At 39.5% G+C, this 22247-nt stretch overlaps 1 protein-coding gene and 1 long non-coding RNA gene across 2 annotated transcripts in view; both read right to left on the bottom strand.

Annotated features, from left to right (window-relative positions):
• The window catches only part of LCOR (ligand dependent nuclear receptor corepressor), a 53651-nt gene that overhangs the window by 25283 nt on the left and 6121 nt on the right, over nt 1–22247 (bottom strand). Inside the window, exons 2-3 of the mRNA XM_081911966.1 lie at nt 5261–5326; nt 4771–4850 (exon numbers count right to left, since the gene is read on the bottom strand). Of these exons, the coding sequence (XP_081768092.1) occupies nt 4771–4850; nt 5261–5326 (146 nt within the window). The remainder of the gene's footprint in view (nt 1–4770; nt 4851–5260; nt 5327–22247) is intronic.
• Nucleotides 13671–19914, bottom strand: LOC309370347. The gene is made up of 2 exons (XR_014168523.1): nt 16574–19914; nt 13671–14152 (listed from the first exon to the last, which is right to left on the bottom strand). It is a non-coding gene; the product is annotated as an uncharacterized lncRNA (long non-coding RNA).

The following is a 22247-nucleotide window of genomic DNA, read 5'->3' on the forward strand; positions in this document are numbered from 1 at the left end:
GCAGTAAGGAAACTTCTGCTAAGCTTGGACACTTGTGGATCAAAATGAGCACTCCACACAGATCCCTATCCAGCTTCTTAAAAGTGACATGGGACTGATCTGCTTCCCTCAGTGGAGGGCATAACTGTACAAAGGGTCATGGAGTACAGACCACAAGTACATGCATGCCATCAAAGTTTCTTAACACCTACCAAAATAGCTAAAATGTATAAGACAAAAACAAATCTGTGCTGGAGGTGTGGTAAAACAGAGGGGACACTTATACATGTGTGGTGGACCAGTGAAAAAAATCAAAAGCTTCTGGAACACAGTGTATGATAAGCTTAACAAAATGTTTAAGTATAACTTTATGAAAAATACAGAAGCTTTTCTACTAGGGATAACGGACACAGGCATAGCAAGAGATGATCAGAAAATATTCCCTGATGCCACAAGAGCGGCAAGGATCCTAATTGCCAAAAACTGGAAAAAAGAAACTGTGCCAACAAAAAAGGAATGGCAAGATAAACTGTTAGAGTATATTGAACTTGCTAGATTAACAGAGGCAATTAGAGATCACACTAGACAAGTTTCAAAAAGCATGGGGGGAAATGCAGAGAATACTTCACAAAACAGTGCCCTAAAATACATACCTGGACTTGTTTCGATTAATGTCTGCAGGAGACGTTGTGGATATGTAAGTTATAATTAGAAAAATCTTAATAATTATTCATAAAGGACACAATTTATAAGAAGTAAATAAGGAGGCCAGATACAGGATAAAGGAAGTCTTTTATTTGGTTGTTTGTATTGTTGTATGTTATGTTCACTGTGGGGTGGGGGTGGGGGGTTGTGTTATGTTGTAAATAAAATTCCAATTTAAAAAAATGAAGTTTCCCCATAAAATATGTAATATGAATATAGATAATAAAAAGGAATTAAGGCCAAATAGAAATTTTTGAGAGTTTTGATATTTTGTATCTAACAAAGAGAAAGAATGATACCTTGATGTTAGTATTTATTGATTTATCCCCTGCCTTTTTCTCTGACGGAACTCAAGGCAGCTTACAGATAAAAGTAAGAACTGCTAAAAACATAACAATCATTAAAAAGATGAAACATCAGTAGAATTAAAACTATATACATATATAGAATCTGTTAAAATCGTATCAATAATTGCAACACAGCACCAGCTCTTTCATTAAAACAGTCAGTTCACAAAAACATGTTGAAGCAAGGAACTCTTCACCTGCAGGCAGAAATACAACAAGGAGTGAGCCAATGTAGCTTCTCTAAGGAGGGAATTCCAAACTCTGGGAGCAGCCACTGAGAAGGCTCCCTACCAAGTGCGCCCGTGAGGGTGGCAGAACTGAGAGAAGAGCCTCCTCTGAAGTTCTCATATGAACCCAGGAAGGTTCATATGAGGGAATACGGTCTTTCAGATAGCTTGGACCTAGGCCCTGTAGGGCTATAGGTTGTAACCAGCACTTTGAATTGTGCCTGGAAACAGACTGGTAGCCAGCGGAGCTGTTATAGTAAAGGGAGACATATGCTTCCTATAACCAACCCTGGGCCCCAATCTGGCTGCAGCTCTTTGAGCCAGTTGAAGTTTGCAAAGTGTAGTGTGTGTTACAGGCATCCAAATGGGGTGTAACTAAGGAGTATATCACTGTGGCCAGTGATCAAGGGGTACAGTTGGCACACAATCTTTAACTGTGCAAATGCACTTCTTGCCCCTACAGAGACCTGGGCATCCAGGCCCAGGGCTAATTTCAAGAGCACACCGAAACTGCAAACCTGTGTCTTCAAGGAAGTGTTACCCCCATTCAGCACAGCCTGAATCCCTGTTCCCTGTTCCGCCTTCCGAATGACCACTACTGTCTTGTTTGGATTCAGTTTCAATTTGTTCACTGTCACCCAGTCCATTACTGATTACAGGCACCATTTTAGAACCAAGAGAGCTTTCTTGGATTTAGGTGGAAAGGAGAAATAGAGCTGGGTGTCATCAGCATACTAGTGACACCGAGCCCCCAAACTCTAGAAACCTCTCCCAGCAGTTTCATGTAAATGTTAAATAACAGTATAGAACCCTAAGGAACCCTGCAGGTCAACAGCCAAGACATCAAACAGAAGTCTCCCAGCATCACCTTCTGTGTTTGCTGCCCCTCCAGGAAGGGACCCACTGTTAAAGAGTGCCTCCAAGTCCCATTCCAGCAAGGCAGATCTAATCAGTCTCCTCCACTCAAACTGAGGTGCCACCACGCACTCTAGAACCTTGCCCAAAAATGGGATAAAGCAGATTGGAAAAGTTTTCTTTTTAAAAACAAAAAACAAAAGTCATATTATATTTAATGTTACATTTACACCGACAGTTTACCTTAAAATAAGTGTTCTGTGCTCATCTAAAATACAAAACTAATTATAGAGCTCCTACCAAATATATTTCTATTTTTTAAACTCTTTTATGTATATTCTGGGGGAAAACACCTTTCTTATCAGGACATTCATCCCTCCAGATTTTCCTCAAATGTCTTATTATCTAACAGTGATATCTAATGCAGTGCTCACACAAGAGGGCTTCTCCTTTCTCTCCTCCCCTTGCAACCTCTTATAAACCTCCAATCTTTTTCAGAGGGGTTTGAGACACTCTCCAGAGCAAATACTGGGGGCACACAGAGGCAGTAGGGGGAGAAAATAAATCAGAAATCCTATTCTGCAAGCAGATGAATATATTGGATGTTGTCCTAAAGTTATGCTTGTTAGAGCTTTTGTCTATAAGTGCCTTGTTGAATTGTCTCTCCATCACCTGAGAGAAAATATATTTAACAAAGCTCAAAAGAAAATTGCAATCATAACTTAGGATGCCAAGTGCATAGTAACACTAGCCATGTAACATATCAACCCAGCTTAAATTTATTTTATCTAGCATTCATTTTTCACAGGACAAAAACAATCTGCAACTTTAGAACTGAGCTAAAAGACCAAATGTTCAATACCTTCAGCATGACTGAGTAAAGATAAAGGTAAAGGGACCCCTGACCGTTAGGTGCACTCGCGGATGACTCTGGGGTTACAGCGCTCATCTTGCTTTACTGGCCGAGGGAGCCGGCGTACAGCTTCCGGGTCATGTGGCCAGGATGACTAAGCCGCTTCTGGCAAACCAGAGTAGCGCATGGAAACGCCATTTACCTTCCCACCAGAGTGGTACCTATTTATCTACTTGCACGTGCTTTCGAACTGCTACGTTGGCAGGAGCAAGGACCGAGCAACGGGAGCTCACCCCATCGCGGGGATTCGAGCCACTGCCCTTCTGATCGGCAAGCCCTAGGCTTTGCGGTTTACACCACAGCACCACCCACAGGGACACAGCAAATTCATATCCATCTTCCTGAAAACAGGAAGATATTCACTGCATAAGGACATAAATCAGGGGTCTCCAAACTTTATGAACCCCAGGACCATTTCACAGAAGAACAGGCAATGCCCAGGACCCTCCAAAAACAGCCAAGCACACCTACATTGTCACAGAGACACACGCACACCAAAACAAACAAAATGCAGGCCAAAGAAAAAGCAGGCAACTTTCCCCCAAACAAAACAATTATCAGTTTTTTAAAAATTAAATATTAGGCAGGGCAGCGGGTCTTGGCAGGCACCAAGGAGGTGTCTGAGGGCACCACAGTCCCCACACTTTGGACCCTACATGCATCAGCTTAAGCGCCTGCCTAATGCTATAATAGCCATATGTGGGTTCAGAATGGAAACAAGAATGAATTAGGTACTTGATTGCATTAGGAATTTGCAGTGAAGTGAGAAGTGCCATAAGCATAGTGCTGTTCCTACACTTAAAATTAGGGTCACTAACATCTGCTTTCCAAGCAGTCCACATTCTGATCTGCCTAGATTACAAAATACTTTCTTCTCCCCACTTTAATAATGATACAAAAAAGGACAGTGGTGGTGTGTACAGTGTGCAGATACTTCCAAAAACAGCAAGGCACTTGTCGCTCCTCTAGACATTGGACTCCGCAAGTAACTGCAGTATCTCCTGAGTTTACTGACAAAGGTGCATAGCTTATTTAAAGATTAGTAGAAAAGCTTGGGAGGACAGAGGTGCCTGGCGTTCTCTGGTCCATGGGGTCACGAAGAGTCGGACACGACTAAACGACTAAACAACAACAACAGAAAAGCTTGTGAATGTAGTACACAGTCCACTATGCCAAGAAAAGAAGGTGCAAAGCTAATAATATCTATTGGTAATTGTGAATTAATGTGTGCAGAGAATGAAACAGCTGCCATCAGACTGAACTCAACCCACATAGATACTTATACAAGAACCACAACCAAGCAATGAAGTTAGATTCTGGCAGATATAGCTTTCTGTTGTTCTTATGGCACAACTTCATTGCAGTGAAGCAACAGATCTCCACAGAGTGCACATAGGAAAAATGACTCTATATTGCAATCACAGACAAAGTGACATGCTAGGCAGCTCCTATAGACTGAACCTCACAGTTGGCAACCACTGAAGGAATTGAGTACCATTTGCCTTCACATACAACATAGAATTTAAGCACCCCTTCACAATACAGATTACTCTAAATAGGAAATGAGTAAAAGGAAAAGACCTCCACTGCCCAATTTTCTTTTTCTTTTTCCTTTGTTCAATGTCCTTTTACTTTAAGGAAGCAAATGTGGGTTCCTCTACCCATTACTATTTTTGCCAAACTAAAGCCAGATAAAAACCCAAATCCTTTTTTTAAAAAAGACTGAGGATATTTGCTTTGTTACCTTCACTTTCTCTCGTCTCAAACAGCAGAAAAGACAATTTTCATCAAAAGACCAATCAGACACACCTTCAGGCTCAAAGTCTGTGAAGAAGAAGAAGCCGTTACTTCATATCTATAAAGACCACAACTTGCTTATGGCTAAAGCTCATTCCCAATTCACTACATGATTTAGAAGACACTTGGTGAAATTCAGAAAACATAAATTTGAATTCTGTCATGCTTTTAATTCCACAATGCTACAAAAGTATAATATTTGCCTACACACAAAGCTGATTTTCCTAAGCAACACCAAAACCACTGCCAGTTATACAGAGATGAAGGCATGCTCATTAGTAATTTTAGCCAATATGAAACTAACTGTGAGCATTGCCTGGGGGGAGGGAAAAAGCACAAATCACCAAGGTAACATACATTTTCTAGAGGCAGAGCAGAGGTTGATTTTGTCATTAGAAATGCAGATCAAGGCAAAAAAAGGGGGGTAGATGTAATACCTTTAAACAAACTCAGATCTTTTAATAATTCAGGTCCAAACAGCCCTTCTAGAATACTTTCAAATCCTAAAAGCAAAGAAAGAATAGTTAGCTTTCTCTATAATATATGTTACTGTCAGAATATTGAAAATGGTTCTTTATTCATCTGTTCCTTGGATGCTTTTATGCAATGAACTCAAGGCCTCCTGGTCAATCATGACAAATAAATTGGGGGAGGAGAAATGAGCCTTTATGTATATTATCTTTAAGAGTTACACTAAATAACTATATTAATAATTAAGAAGTATATGGTAGAAAAAATGGAAATGTTTGTGTATCAATGGAATTAATTTTTTCCACAAAAATCTACCACTCTTTTTAGGTTATAAAAAATATGTATTTTTGCCTCATCTTATAGATCACATTTTAAAGCAAAGATTTTGAACTTCAAGCCTTAGTATTTCTTAGAAAAAGGAAAGCCACTAAGGTGCAAAGGAAACAGCAAAATACAGTGTGCATGCATTGTGTATGAGCTTGTTTATTACAGAGAAGATTTTCTATGCCTTTTTAAAGAGTGCAGTCTGTTTGTGTTCTAAAAGATTCTACCACCACCACCCAATTATTGCCACTATTTGTAAATGTAAATTCAGTGTTAATCTAAATCATGGCTTGCAGCTAAAGAGATAGCCAAACTAGCTACCCGTTACCCATACCATAAGGAAAGGGGCACATTCTAGAAAATATACCAGGGACATTTTAGGAGACATTTGTTAATTCTGCCAGAGTTTGCTCTGAAAAATAAGACACATTTTTGGGATTTTGTAATACAATTTCCACATATACTTAACAGTACTGTACTTGTGTAATTTCTACTTTTACTACAATATTTGAAGTCAAGAAAGAAAGCCTTGAAAAAAAGCAATGCAACAGCTATTTTTGGAGCCACAATAGAGTGCAATATAGGGCAATTTTGCTTTAGAGATGCATGACTCTCTCTCTCTCCAACAAGCTTCACAACCCAGTGGTTGTACTTTCATTTATAAAGTATACACAAGAACCATATTGCAAATTTGGATGTGTTACAGTCATTAGAGATCAGATGTAAAACTTAAAACACACTGCTAACAGAAGCATCTCTTGATCAATGTTGATCAGCTAACAACAAATCTATCAGGGTGAAGCACAAACACAGAAGAGACAAAAATACAGAGAAAAGAAGGGGGAAGTGTAATAAATATACATGTGTGTAATGCAATGAGCACACAATAAGCCAAAATACAATGGATGCAGCTGGACATCATTATCTTACAGTTACTCTGCTAACTTTTAAAAGTTACAAAGCAAAACTGACAAAAATATGTCACAGTCAAGTCTGGGGAAACATCATTACTATTACTAAGAAAAAGTTAAAATTCTAAAAGATTATCTGTATATTATGCACATGTTTGCAATAGAGAACCGTTTGCTTTATTATTAGAAAAAATAAAAGCCAGAGAAGAATCTGTGAAATGCAGAAATGGCAAGCAGAGAGACGTCCCTTCCTGCAAATGGCAACTATTTATTTATTTTTAAAGAAAAAAGTGTTGGGGCACTCTTGCACATATGCATGTAACATGTAGATGTTATATAAATATTTGTAACTCAATAAACAAACAAGTCATGGCCTGTTTCTCCACCTGCTCTTGCCTCATGCCTTTGTAACTTGGTGAGTGAGGTGGGGTGGCAAAACAAAGCATTGTTAAGTGAGGCTATAGAGTATGGACATAATATGAAAGCATAGCCCGAAAAGAAACCATGGTCAGTCTCTTGGGTTGGGTCTGCAAGTTCAGCAAACCATAAAGGTAAAGGTAAAGGACCCCTGACAGTTAAGTCCAGTTGCGAACAACTCTGGGGTTGTGGCGCTCATCTCACTTTACAGGCCGAGGGAGCCGACGCTTGTCCGCAGTTTTTCCTGGTCATGTGGCTAGCATGACTAAGCCGCTTCTGGCGAAACCAGAGCAGTGCATGGAAATGCCATTTACCTTCCCACCGGAATGGTACCTATTTATCTACTTGCACTTTGATGTGCTTTCGAACTGCTAGGTTGGGAGGAGCTGGGACCAAGCAATGAGCGTTCACCCATCGCGGGGATTTGAACTGCCGACCTTCCAATCAGCAAGCCCTAGGCTCAGTGGTTTAGACCACAGCGCCATCCATGTCAACAAACCATACCTAGGCTAAACAAAGCATTGCTTTACATTATATGCAAAGCAGGCCAAATATTATTAAGTTCTACTTATACACGCATGTAATTTTGTTCCTGTTCATTATTCCATGGTGACGTCCTATGTTACTCTAAATTATAAAATACTTCCACTATTCAATAAAATCATTTTTGTTTATTTTCCTACCTCAATCAATGGTTTTGTTAGCTTTGCCAATAGCCTGCTTTCCAAAGCTTGCAATACCATTGTTCTAGCAAGATTTACTTATGTCTTCCAGTTTCTCACAATGATTTACAACTTGCTGGTGATATAAACAGTAACATTTCTTTGTATGGCATAGTTTTGTTCTGCCCTTCAAATCACATGGTAGTTTGGGCGTACATCTATGCATTGCCCTAATATTTTTACACACAGAAAAAAATGCCAGAAATTGTTTTTCAAATTGCCAGAAATTGTTTTTTCCATCACATGTGTTAGAACATTGCCACTTCTAGGCATCCTCTGTAACACTGAGGGCTTGGCAAACTGTATATGTGGCGTATTTCTAATGGTGTTAAATATCATCTGTGATTTTGACTGCATTCTAATCTTTGTTGACACAGATTTAAAGGGTCTTTTAGTCCATAGATTCCCATTGTTCTCCTTGTAGTTGATCCCCCATGTCTTTTCTCCCTATAGTCACTATACCTTCTGTTGTGTCGTAGATTATTTTACTATTCTTCTATATATGAAACCATCCCTATATGCTTAGTAGTTGTTCATATTCTATTACAAGTCTGATTGCATCTGCACTTACTTTAATGTCAGAGGTAAAACTAATTTGTAGTCAGCTACTTTATATTTTACAATTGTTATTTAAATGGCTATCCTGGGTTTTTGTTTGTTCAGGTATATTAGTCTCCTAACCTGTATAGGTCCTTAACCTCTCTATCTTCATATTGCTGATTCTTTTCCTGATAGAATAGCAGGCAATATAAAAATGGGATAAGCTGAAATATACCCAGGGATATTTTTTAAAACCATTCCCTTCCCCATAATTGTAATGTTAACAGGATAAATGGATAATGTATTCTGCTGATGTTATTTTATCCATTATCTGGGATATCTATTGTTTTCCTACATCTCTTTCTGTACCATTGCTATCAGAAGCTTTAGTTGGTATGCTGCATCAGACCATCCAAAATTAGATATTCCTAAATCACTTTATGTTTGTTTTTCTTCTAAATCCATGCACTCCCCTCCCCTCCAAAATGTATACATGAAATCAGCAGCTTTTGCTAGGTTTTTAATTTCTCAAGAATATAAACTGGAAAAACTGGGTGGGGTAGACAAAAAGCTTAGATACAAAAGCATGTAAAGTGTAGTTAGTATCTAAATGTTACTACTTAAGATTACAGTCAGTTTAGTTCTGTGCAAGGCTGAATGCTTTAAAAAACACACCCATACCTCTTACAATATCTGTAATAGTAATTACCAATGATTCATGTCCCATGGAGTTTGCTATGAATGCAATAGAAAATTCACAATGTCTGCCAAGTGGGCTACACAGCCTGGACAGTATAGAATCCTACCTTGTTCACTGTTCTCACCAATGGTAATGCCACTTGATTTTTATTAATATTAAATATTAGATTTAACAGTTGCATAGCAACAGCAGAAGAGCTTATATGTAATACTTGTCACCAAAAATGCCAAATAAGGCAAGAATGAATATATTCAAAAATTATTTTAAAGGACTTGGCATAATGCAGCAGCAAACAACATGCAGCAAGAAGCAACACAGAAATGAAGGGCTATGACCTGCCTGTTACTTTCAATCACTTAAGAGTCCATAAAAAGCATGCGCTTGTATCGGCAACAAATACCCTGAAAAAGATCTTGAAAAATGAGATCCTGGCTAGTTTTTACTAGGATTTGTCTCAATCACTCTTAGGAGATAGGAGAGAACATTCCTTTCTCCAATGATATTTTCCTTCCTTCCCTATTTGACAGATTATGTTTTCTCCATATTTCAAAGGAAAAGAATTAACATGGCTGTCTGTTAAATTCCTGTATTCATACCTTCATCATTCACATGCATGTTTGATCATTTACAGCTGCTGAAGAGAAGCAGTTGTACAACAGTGACAAGCATAAGAGCACAGGAATTGTAAGAGACTCAGGATGTTTCAATTTTGATATTTTTCACAACATTTCACAACTGATTTTACGTATGAAGACTTGGCAATAAGAGAAGGCCATTTACAATGAAAAACAGGCTTGCTAATGTTTTTATTCTACAAAAATGAGTAAGGGTACCTGGATTTTCTAAAAGTTTCCTCTACAACAAATTAGCTATTATTTACTACAGAAGGACCGCTGATTGATTATTGTAAGAGTTGCTTGAAAGGAAACTGTATCTTGATGCATGCATATACACACATTTTCTTGCACTTTGGATATAATAATAATAACAATTTATTACTTGTACCCAGCCACTCTGGGCAGCTTCCAACAAAGATTAAAAATACATTAAAATGTCACACATTAAAAACTTCCCTAAACAGGGCTGCCTTCAGATGTCTTCTAAATGTCAGGTAGTTGTTTATCTCTTTGACATCTGATGGGAGGGTGTTCCACAGGGCGGGCACCAGAAGGCCCTCTGCCTGGTTCCCTGTAGCTTTGCTTCTCGCAATGAGGGAACTGCCAGAAGGCCCTCGGCACTGGACCTCAGTGTCCGGGCAGAAAGATGGGGGTGGAGATGCTCCTTCCGGTATACTGGACCAAGGCCATTTAGGGCTTTAAAGGTCAGCACGAACACTTTGAATTGTGCTCAGAAACGTCCTGGGAGCCAATGTAGGTCTTTCAGGACCGGTGTTATATGGTCTTGGCGGCCGCTCCCAGTCACCAATCTAGCTGCCACATTCTGGATTAGTTGTAGTTTCCGGGTCACCTTCAAAGGTAGCCCATTAAGCATTCTTATTTCAAACTAAATGGATCTTGGTTTTTGAAAAACAACTTAAAACAATTTGCATAGTTGAATTTGGTAATAAATAAAATTCACTGTGGGGTGGGGGGGTTAGTGTGCAGGTGCATATATGCATCTAGAATATGAAAACTGGACATTCCCCCTATTAACTAACCTTGTATTTTAGGCTAATGGTTTAATGACCTGCTTCCCTTCTTTAATAATTAAATCTTTTGGAAAATTTTGATGTACACATGCACACACACACTGCATCATGTAGGCTAAAACAAACACAGTTCCTTTAGCTTTTCCTTAGGCTGGCCCTGGTCTTTTGAGTCCAATTCATCACACTGAAGACTCATAAACCCTAAAATATCTCTCAATTGCTTTACTTAGCCAGTTATCTCTTATTGCATACCCTGGCTTTACATAGCCATTTGTCTAGTCACCTGTAGTGAGCAAACACTATAAAAAGAGGGAGATTGGGTACCTACACAAGTTCACAATGGAAATAGGATTTGTGGCACAGAATAAAATGCTCTATTACAGCCCTTTAGAGACTAGACAGAAAGCCCTCTGAGTCCTAGAACTGCTTCTACTGCTTCTGGAGTGTTCCCTAGCCACTGAAGAGCAGAAACCAAGCAGCTTAGTCCTTTCCTTCCAAACTTCATACAAGAAGTCTCAAATGTCTGTCAAGAAACACTGTTTTTGCCTGGGTTTCACATGAGAGACTGAATGTGAGCCAGCCAGCCTGTTTCCTTTCCAGAAAAGTGAGGGTTGGAATGCTAGCCAAGCCAGGGAATATGAGCCTAGGTTTGCTTCTCAGAACGTGTTGTGTCATAATGTGTTCTCAGTGATGTGGAGTAGATGGCAAAGGCAGCTGCAAGAAATTAATGGACTTATCACTGGTTCTTTCAAATTGTACAGAATACAGAACACCTTTAGGTATATGACTCAAACTAGTAATCTGCTATAATATTACTCTTACAAAGTTGCAATAAGAGCTTTGATTTTAATTAATTTTATAATGAATGTTTTTAGAATGTTGGACTATTTTGATTGTTGTTAGCCGCCCTGAGCCCAGCTTTGGCTGGGGAGGGCGGGATATAAATAAAATTTATTATTATTAATTTTTTTTTATTTGTGCTACTATTCTTGCTTCTCACTTGCCTCAGATTACTCAGTCTTCTGTATCAAGTGGAATAAACTCACAAATTTTTGATGCACTTACACACTCACATTCAAAGAACTAACATGCAAACGGGTAGAAAAGGTTCTTTCCTTTCATATATTTTCTGAAGACCATGAAAACAAGAACACTGCTGGACCACATCAATTGTATTTCTGAGCTACCACAGTGTTTCCCAAGGTGGCCAACCAGGTGCCAGTGGGAAGGCCAAAAGCAGGACATGAGAGCAATTCCCATTCTCATTGTTACTTCTCAGCAACTGGGATTCAAAGGCATGCCACCTCTGATCCTGGAAGTAATGTTTAGCCACTAGGACTAGTAGCAATTCGTACTAGTATGATGAGAGAGAAAATTTCCACACCATGCATAACATTATGCACTTCTATTATCCCCAACTCACCTTTTTTCTAAACTAAACAGAACCTAACGTTCAAACTTTTCTTCATAGAGGAGTTGATCCAGCTCTATGGCTGCACCATAGATTTGTACAGACACGTCGAGATCACAAGGGGTTTTAATTTTTGTCTTTCCTGCTGATCTCCAACACGGAATTTGCCTTTTTCACAGCTGCAGTACACCGGATGGTCCCGAAGCTCTCCATCACAACCCCAAGATCCTGTTTCTCATCATTTACTAGCAGCTCGGTCTCCATCACTGCACATATATGAAGTTAGGAAAAGCTGTGGCACTGAGTGGGTAGAGCGTATGTGAAGCATTCTCCACACAGGCCATGTGGTTCTTCCCCAGCACTTCAGGCAATTTAATACAATCCACCTGGTAACAACTCCACAGGCAGTCCAACCCACTCACCAAACCAAAGGCCAAGACTTCACTCATTAATAGATGGTGGCAGTGCGTTAGGGTGCATTGAGAGAAACCATAGGCTTGCTAGGGGGATGAGGAGTCAGTCAATGTGGCAAGCTTTCTCTTCAGCAGATGGATTTATCTCCAGCTGACCAAGCATACTCTTGCTAACTTTTAATCTAAAGGGAAATTGCAAAACATGTTCCAATGACTACTGCACAACAAAGCATCTAGACAGGATATTTAGTCAAACTCTAGTTATTCTCAGTAAGAAACTATTACAAAGTTTGTGTTGTATGCTTCAAAAAGAAATTTACAGTATGTATATAGTGGGGTACCAGTCACAACTTCATACAAATAAAGATGCTACACCTGAGAAAGAGGTAAAACAACAAAGCTACAGAACACCTGCAGCTGGCGCCAACTCCCACTCTCCTTTGCTGCTTAGGAGCAGCAAGTACACTACAAGATATGTATGAGAAGTGGGGCCTCAGATTTTACTTCAGTATTAGCAAATAGGATACAAGGGAATCAACATTCTAATCCAGCACACATAGGTACCGTACTTTTCCGTGTATAAGACTAGGTTTTTTTACTTTAAAATAAGGTTAAAAATCTGAGGGCATCTTATACACAGATAGTGCATGTGTCCATTTTCTAAATAGGGGGTCTCCAAAAGTAGGGGGACATCTTATACACGGGGGCATCTTATAAACGGAAAAATACGGTAATTATCAAAACAACTGATTACATGGGGGGAGACAGCCTTGCCAACATAGTGTAGTGGACACAGGTTGGCTTTGGACCAAAGACATGGGTTCCACTGTCATAAAGCTCACTCACAACCTAACCTCATTTACAGTGTTGTTTGGGATAATTCCCCCATGTATGTCATCCTGAGTTCCTTGGAACAAAAGCAGAATACAAGTGTGACTAAAGACAGTGCTTTGCAAGGGTGCTCACAGCCCCAGATACACACACAATCCTGACATGAGAGTGGGCCTATCTTTTAAATCTAATAGTTTTACAGTTGAAGTCTGACTTCACTGTTCTTGCAAATTTAGTATGTAGATATGCTGGCTCCTTTGGGTAAAGCAATTTTGCAACTTTTGGCTCTGTTCATCAAGAGATAAACTGCCTTTGTTACTTCCGTACCGATTATTCAAAATGAAGAACTTCACACCAAAATGTATATATGTAATGCATATATTATACAAACTTGTAGGAATGTGACCTTAGCGAGTGGTAAGATTTCATATAAATGAGTGTGTGAAAACAGGATAGATGTTTATCAGGAATTGTGTAAATTAATTCATTCGGCCACAGAGCAAAACATGAGTTACATTAACTCCATGAGTGTCTTCGAATTCTTCCAAGAGATTTGCATAATCAGCATCACTTCCACCTTCACTAAGATCCTATTGATGACAAACATCTAATATAGACGCTGTATAGCCTCTAAGGACCATATCAACTTCTCACTTTAAGAACATCCTTCACATACATTGCACATAAATCCTATGTACACAGCTACATGCGCCAAATGCACACACTTCAGTATATGCAACATAAGTTACACTTATTAATAATCATATGTGATTAACATGTACACAGAGTTTTTTATTTTAAAAAGAAGCATTAACATTGCAAAGATATGCTTGGAAATGTGTGGGTGTTGCTTGTTGAAATGTCAGAAGCTAGAGGAATTGCACAATATGATTTCCAGTAGTTAAGAGAACAGCACTTCAGCACACTGTAAAGCTTTGTGCCTTCTCCATGACAAACAAAAAACAATGTAAGTTATGCAGAAGAGTAAAAATTGCAGAATTATGCAAAGTACAGTAAGAGGAATCATGCATATCTGCTGAATATTCATAATTTATAGAAGTTGTAGAATTCAGCTTCCCTTATTACAATAAAGAGAGAATGAGAAAAGCGAAACACATTCAGCCTCTTACTGAAAACATATTCAGTCTCTTCTAAAAATATATTATACAGCAAAGCATTCAAAGAGTTTCATCTTTATATACAAACCTTGAATACAGATAATTTTTATAGACTCCCTGTAAAGTAAAACAGCATTATTACCCCATGTTGTGGTTAGGGTCTAAGGCTGAGAGAATGTGACTTGCCTAAAGCCATCAAAATTCAAGATTTGAATAAAGGGCTTCCTGATTTGTAGCTCAGTCTCTTAGTCACTATACCACCCCAGCTCTCTGCTGACATCATGTAATCACCCGCACATCCCTATGCAAAACCCTAATTGACATGGATGAAACAAATCTGCAGATCCTAGGTAATTGTTGCCTTTACCTTCACATGAAGTGGTAATTGCTTTGGCAGACTGTGTCTTAATCTTCTAGATTTGAAGGGGGTGGGGAGCAAAAAAACCAACACATCCTTTGGCTTTATGTACTTTTGACTTTTAATCTACCTAACTGTAAACGCTTTTCTCTCACTTTCTACATCCAATCAACCTCTTCTACCCAGCATACAGGATATCACTACTGTCCCTTCATCATGCTCACAGAAAAAGCATAATGCATTTAGAGGAGTGTTGCATTTTTTTCTCCAATTGCTTTAATAATATTTAGACTAGAAACAAAGATTTTTAAATAAGAGATTATTCTGCTGGCCAGACACAACTTCACAGGCCACAGTCAAGGATATTACTTTTTTTTACAAGTGTTTGACTCTCTTTACATGCAACAGCAAATGCAGTCTTATGAATTCAACAATATGGAACTCAGAATTTCTAAAGCACCATGCACAGCAGAGTGCTCTGATGGTGTTTCCTGCTTGGCAGGGGGTTGGACTCGATGGCCCTTGTGGTCTATTCCAACTCTATGATTCTATGATTCTAGAGTTCTTTCCCTAGTTCTGCACTGTTCTGCCTAAGACCCCTGCTGGCAGTTTGCATATTCTTTACACTGGATGATAACAGTTTTACTTCTCATTTAAAATTAGTTAAGAGTGGTTCAGGAGAATGAAATCTAATTTCTTCCTGCACAGCCAGAGCAAGAATTGACCAGTGAAATCCATTCTTAGAAGTAACAGCAGCCTTTTTAGGACTAATGGCTTCTAAGATGTCTAAGATTTCGGGCTGGTACTGTCAGCCAATCCGATAATTGTGATTGTGAGGGTCTTCCCCACTGCTGGCTTGTTAGAAGCAAGTACCTCTCCCCAACACCAAAAGAAGTTCTCCCCCTGCCCAACCTTTCCTGCAAGCTAGGAGCTTGTGAATTTCAACCAATGCTTAGTGAGAGAGCTCTGGCCCTTCCACCAAGCAAAGGCTCAAGAAACATCCCCACCTTCCTCTCCTTCAGGGAACATGCAAACTTCAGTCATTACTCAGCAGGGGACCACATCATCAAGCAGTGGCTGGAACCCCTACCACCTCTTTCTTGCAGAAAAGAGTGCTTAGGATCATGTCAGCTTTATCAGCTAATCAGAAGCAGAGCTCCGGGCCTGTCTCCCAAGCAACAACTGTAAAGGCCTCTTTATCTTGTGGGAAAGAGAGGCAGGAATGTGGGAAATTCAGCTGGTGAAGTTAACAGCACTTGCTTTCAAATAGCACCCAAGATGTCCATAAGCAGGAAGGGAGAGGTATTGCTGGTTTGTCCCTCTGGGACCAAGGAACTCCAGGGGGCTTGGATAAGTGTTAGAAACTCAGATATTTATATGCTAATTGACAAATGGCACTTTAAGCCTAGGTTATGGTCGTGTGTTTGTTGTTGTTAACTTCATTTCTATACCACATTTCTATACCACTATACCACACATATGAGATTTTTTTAAAAAAATCTCAAAGTGGTTTACAACACATTAAAACATCAAATAAAACAATCCAGAATAAAACAAATTCAAGATCGAAGGAAAATATTTAATATCCTTCTCTAAGAATTGTTTTGCTTTCCCAATATTTATTTACCAATTTAATTTATACAGCAGCCCAATAGCAAAAGTACTCTAGGAAGCCAGTATGGTATAGCGGTCAGAGTGTGGACCTGGGAGTGGAGTTCAAATCCCCACTCAGTCATGAAGCTCACTGGGTGACCTTGGACAAGTCACAGCCTCTTAACCTAACCTCACAGGGTCATTGTAGGGATTGACTGAGGAGCAGGGTGAACCATGTAGTCTTTGGAGAAAAAGGTGGGATATAAATGCAGTAAATAAGCTCTTCTTCTTACCTGCTCAAGAAAACTGGAGGGGCTAGCCAGATGGAGATGTAAGTTGCCAACCTGGCATCCACAGATCTCCACATGGTCGCAACTGGACCTGCACCAGTCACAAAATGTGCCTGGTGAATTTCTAGCACAGGCATGAATCACACAACTTCAATACCATCCCTAGCCTTCCTCCCAACTTTAGAGAGGTGAAGGGGGCAGAGATTGCCTGGACATTTCTGGGATGATCCTTCCCCATTCCCTGGTTTTCAAAGTTGGGAGGAAAGCTGGCCACTCCTCATGCTTGCTAGAGGGTGGTGCCACACTTGCCATGACAAGAGTAATAGCTGAATCCTGCTCTGTTTGAAGCAGCAGATACCATTTCTCCATACCTGCCTCAGCAAAAGAATAGGAAACAGTTGGTGGTATTGCATGAAAGAGCAAATGGGCACATCTCTCTCAGTCAGCCAGCAATTTGTCATTCAGGACTTTCTTGTGGAGTTACCAGAATGAACGCCTTTACATGCATTTATCTTGCTGACATTCTTATGGTCAGCAAGGATAAGTGCAAATTAAAAGCTTATTAACACATGGTGATTTTAACAGGAACAAAGGAATCACACACATGGAAGGATTTATTAATCCATAGAAATCATCCCTGAGCTAGACAAATATAGGGCTTCCCTTCCCTGGGTAGCAAAATATAACAAAAAAAAAAAAAAGAGGAACTCTGGCCTGATGGCACAGCATGCAGCGTAGTGAGAAGTTTAAAATATCTAGCATATGCCACTCTTGTCAGTAGTGTAAATCAACATCCAGGAAGAGGTTATATATTACAATTCCTACTGCTTGATTGGCTGTACTTTGCACCCCAGTATGAGATGAGCTCTCATACTTGTCCCATGGGAACAAGAACCCTGAACTACTCTGAGTAGACCCACCGATATTAATGAACATTACTTCATTAGGTACATTCATTTCAGTGTGTCTACTCTTAAGTAAAACTTAATTGACTATCACCCTTGAGTTTTTTTACTCACATCAGCCCTGCTTAACATATAATGAAGTTCCAGATAAAAGTATCTTGTATTAAAATGTGAAAATTGGGGTGAAGCTGCAACAACAGAATGTACAACTCTGTTCATAAATAGGGCTCCAGACTTCATAACAACTTCTAAGCACATCTATTTTCAAGCCCCAAATTTAAAGCCCAAAACAACGGAAGGCAAGATTCTCAACATGAATTTTGAGCCAGAGTTACCCTTGCACAGCCCTGTGTATTATTTTCACATTAGTAATCTTCAATACTCATATAAAAAAGAAGAGACCTATGAACATATCACATGTGAAAGGGGGGGGGTCAAGTAAAGTTTGCTCTGGGACGCTAATTTACTTTCCCCATCTTGTGATCCTTCAAGCTGCAAGGAAGCAGCCCCACTTAAAATACTTTGTTTGGAAGGGTAGATTGGCCTCAGAGAATATACATCCAATTTCCCCTATCTTTGGTCCCTAGGCAGATGGCCATTTGCCAAAACTCTTTAGCCTAACTCCCAGCACCAGCTGGCTAAGGGCTCTTGCATACATGCTGCTCCCTGCTGCCAACATTCCCTGGCAGCCTGCAAAGAAAACCATCAGCTTCCACTTGTTTGGGGGGTTGAGGAAGAGATGGAGGGTCATTTGCATCCCTAGTGCTTTTTCCGCAAGGGTAGGAGATCTGAAAATTCTGATGTGACCATCTCTTACCCTACTGCCCTATCCCAAGCACACATACATGATCTAAAACATTAATTTACTAAGCAAATGGGGGGCAGCGAGAAAGCAAGGCAAATAAGAGGATTTTCCCCCTTCCTGTAACTTTCCACCCCAAAGCCCTCACTGACAGACATGCCAGAGACCATTTTTTCCAGAGGGGTAGTTGTGTTAGTCTGTTGCACCAAGAACAGAATCCTGTGGCACCTTAAAAAGAATAATTGTCAGATGCAGGAAGTGAGATCTGAGTTGGCAAATATGTACTGTATACACAAGGGTTAGGGAAAATAAATATATAAAGTGGGAGCTAAATGGCAATGTGGTGCAAAAAATGCAATCAGTGGTAATTCAACCAGAGCTTAGATGTATGTTAAACAGGCACAATATAGGAAAGCATTGTGTCTATTCAAACCAAATTAATGTTACTGAGGCATGGAGCCAGCTCTGGAAAGGGCTTTGGAGCCCTTCTGTAATCAAGGCCAAATACAACTGTGAATTGCATGAGCATTATGCTAGAAATTGTGTATTCTAGCCCACTCTTATCCCTGCTCATTGGGGCCAAACTGTTGTGGCACACAAAGAATAAGAGGCTTCACTTTCTCAGCCCTTTTGTCCCTGATATTTGCCTCAGATCCTATTCTACTCTACTCCTTGACTGGACCTGATCTGCCTTGCTCCTTTAAATCCATCTAGGCTTGGTGGCTCCAGCTTTGACCAGAAAAGGGCACAGAGCTCCAGAGAAGGAATGCCAAGTGCCCCAGAATTGCCACTGAAACCACAAGTTAATCACTGCACATTGCTCTTTATTTACAATAAACTCACTGGGTGACCTTGAGCTAATCAGTCTCTCATCCTTCCCTACCTTCTATGGTCGCTGTGGGGATAAAACAAGGAAGAAAACAATCATGTACATCACCTTGTGCTCTTTGGAGGAAAGGTAAGATATCAATATAATTAATTAATTAATTAATTAATTAATACTATTCTATGCATGGTGTAGCGTTTTATAAAACTATCTTCTCTAAACTGCTTTCTGGTTCTATTCCCTTAGCGTACAGCCCCTCTCGTCTGCTGCAGTGATATGCACAATCTTACTGCAATGCTACTGTCCCCCCAATCACTCTTCCATCTCCTTCTTTCCTTTACCCATTCACAACTCTCTGCTTTTTTCAACCACTTTCAAATACTCCACTGGTTCATTCATTCCTCCTCACCAGATTTCTGCATCTTGAACTTAACCATTTTTCCACTCACCCCATACAATATTTCATTCACTCCTGTTAAACACTTCCAAACAAAATATATGAGAGATTCATGTCATTTCCACTTAAGAGATATCAGGCAGCAGAGACAGGAAAAACTATCAGTGCTTGATGTTGGAGAACCTCTGCCGGTAACTAGATGGACCACTGGTGTGCCAAAGAATAGGCAGTTGGTAAGTAGCAATTGCCCCTGGACAAGCAGCCAAGTGGCAAAAAGGACCACATCCCATGCTTCCCCTTCACCCTCCCACTCCAATGAACTTCCCCTTTGACTGCATTGCCTGTTCACTTATTCTTATCACTGCCCCTTATGATTCCAGTTATAGCAGGACACCTCTATTATGTCTTCCTGTATGTATGTATGTATGTATGTATGTATGTATGTTTGCTTTCTCTTTCATTTCATGCTTTATGGGGAGACTGAACAAAGGGAAGCAAAAGACATTTCTGAAAAGTTATTGACAAAGCTAACATTACTGTTAAGAGAAAGTTCTAGGGATCTGACCATTTACAGACTGCTTTGCATAGCATTTAGAATATGGTAGGGGAACCATGTTTTCATATTAGGCTGATTCAGCTATGCCCATCAAATTATTAAATTTTCAGTCAATCCCTCACATTACAAAATAAAAAGAAATAAATAAAGCAGACACCAAAGTCATGTATTTCATGCAATTTACAGCTCTCCTACTCAAGATGGAGACTTTACTGAGAAAGATTGGTATTAAACTGTGGAACACAGATTATTCTGAACCAAATAAAAATAATGGAAAAAACCAATGCCATTATTTTTGTGTTTTAGATATTAAAGTCTCTACAGACTAGAATCATCTCAACATATAGCCACTATTTAAAACTATCTTGCACAAAACACCTGAATGCAAACCATTTTATAATACCATAATCACAAAGTTTTTATTCCATTTTGGGGAAACAGACACCTAAAATCAGACTCCCAAGTACATTTGGCTTTATTTTAGTTAGAAATACTGAGCTTTCTCAACTCTCACTTGATAAAGGGAACAGACAGTAGTCAGTGCTTCCAAGAACCTATCATATTGGGATTAATTAGGCACTAGGCTTTTGGCACACATTTTCAACATCTTGGCCAAACTTTACAGAAGCTCTGTAAGTTAACTTTTTTTACTACTGCTATTTATAAAGTGCCACAATAGCCAATCATAGCCAAACAACCAACGTACAAATAGTTATTGGCAACATAACAAAGGAAGGAAAATGGTTTAAATATACTAACATCCTAGTCTTGGGGCATCCAGTCAAGCTACGCAAAGAGGTGTTTTTGTCCCTTGCATACTCCCAAATGTGGAAGTAGGATCAGAAACGGGATCTGGAAGAAAGGGTAAACAGCATGTTAGTTAAATTCACAGATGGCACTACACTGGGTAATGTTGCAAACATTAGCAGGAACAAAAATATAAATGAATTTAGGAACATACGAAGGAAAACACATCACATTTCAGGAAAGTGTGCTAATGACATGTAATGAAATTCTAGCACAGAACAAAAATGTTCAAAGGAAACAGAGGATTAGTTGTGATGGATGAAAAGTAGATAAAGGGGACTGCAAGAGATCAAGAAGTTAGAAAAAATGATGTGTGCTGTATCTGGTCAGTGTGCAAGCAGGACTAACACTGGCACAACAGAACATCCCTTCCCTCACCTCCTCCCATGCAACCCTTATCTGCTTTGTGGAAAGCAGGGGAGAGAGACGTTCTGTTGCAAAAGCAGTTGTTCTGCTCATTCAATGACTTTGTTGGATACAACACTGTGCCTTCAAGCCACACTAAAGACACTCTTGTCTCATTGTGCTAGAGCCACTTGCTGTAAGCCATTGTACCAATCAGCTTTCTTCACTCTTACACACTGCTTATCTGACTAGTAGATTAGGACAGGGTGGGCAGATCTTAGACTGGTAAGATCAACTTTGTTTTTTCACTAGAATCCTGAGATCTACCAACCAGAGCCGTGTGCAAGGCACACAGAATTAAAGAACAAAGTGCCTTTGAGCATATTCTGAGCATTTTCAGGATCACAACAAATTGAGTTTAGTGTCTTTTCACACAACAGTCCAATCCTGATTAATCTTCATTTCAGCAGACTAATTTTGGTAGGGAAAGTTGTTTTGTTGCCATTGTTTAATAACTGGGAATCAGAAATACTTGCTGATCTACCCAAAATCATCCAGAGATCCTGAATTACCGTCTGTCTACCCCATCTTAGACAATGATACAACACTAGATATTGATTTTTGTTTCCCTAGAACTTTTTTTCTTTTTCTTTTTTAAAGAAAGTTTGGCTTCAACAGGAAATAAATAAAATTCTATGCTTCAATTGTATCATTCTCAGCAAAGCATATTCCAGGAACATAGAAGTTTATGTGGTACGTTTGACCTTAAGATTGACCCTGAGGTCAATCTAGAGTTTTACTTATATATATATTTAAAAGTCACTGAGGGAGGGAGACTTTGCCAGTGGTCAGCATGCAGCAAGCTAGGCATGAAGATGTGGTGGGGGAAAGAGTCATATGATGTAGTATTGAAATAAAGGATTCAGAACTGAGAATGGAAGATGAAGCAGGGGAAATAGTTAGATGTCTAAAGGAGGAAATAGGATTAGGAAGGAAGCACCCAAAAACAGTGGCAAGGAAGCAAGAGATGCACATTCCC

Source organism: Podarcis melisellensis (genome assembly GCF_964234715.1).
Source record: "Podarcis melisellensis genome assembly, chromosome: 5".
Classification (NCBI taxonomy): domain Eukaryota; kingdom Metazoa; phylum Chordata; class Lepidosauria; order Squamata; family Lacertidae; genus Podarcis; species Podarcis melisellensis.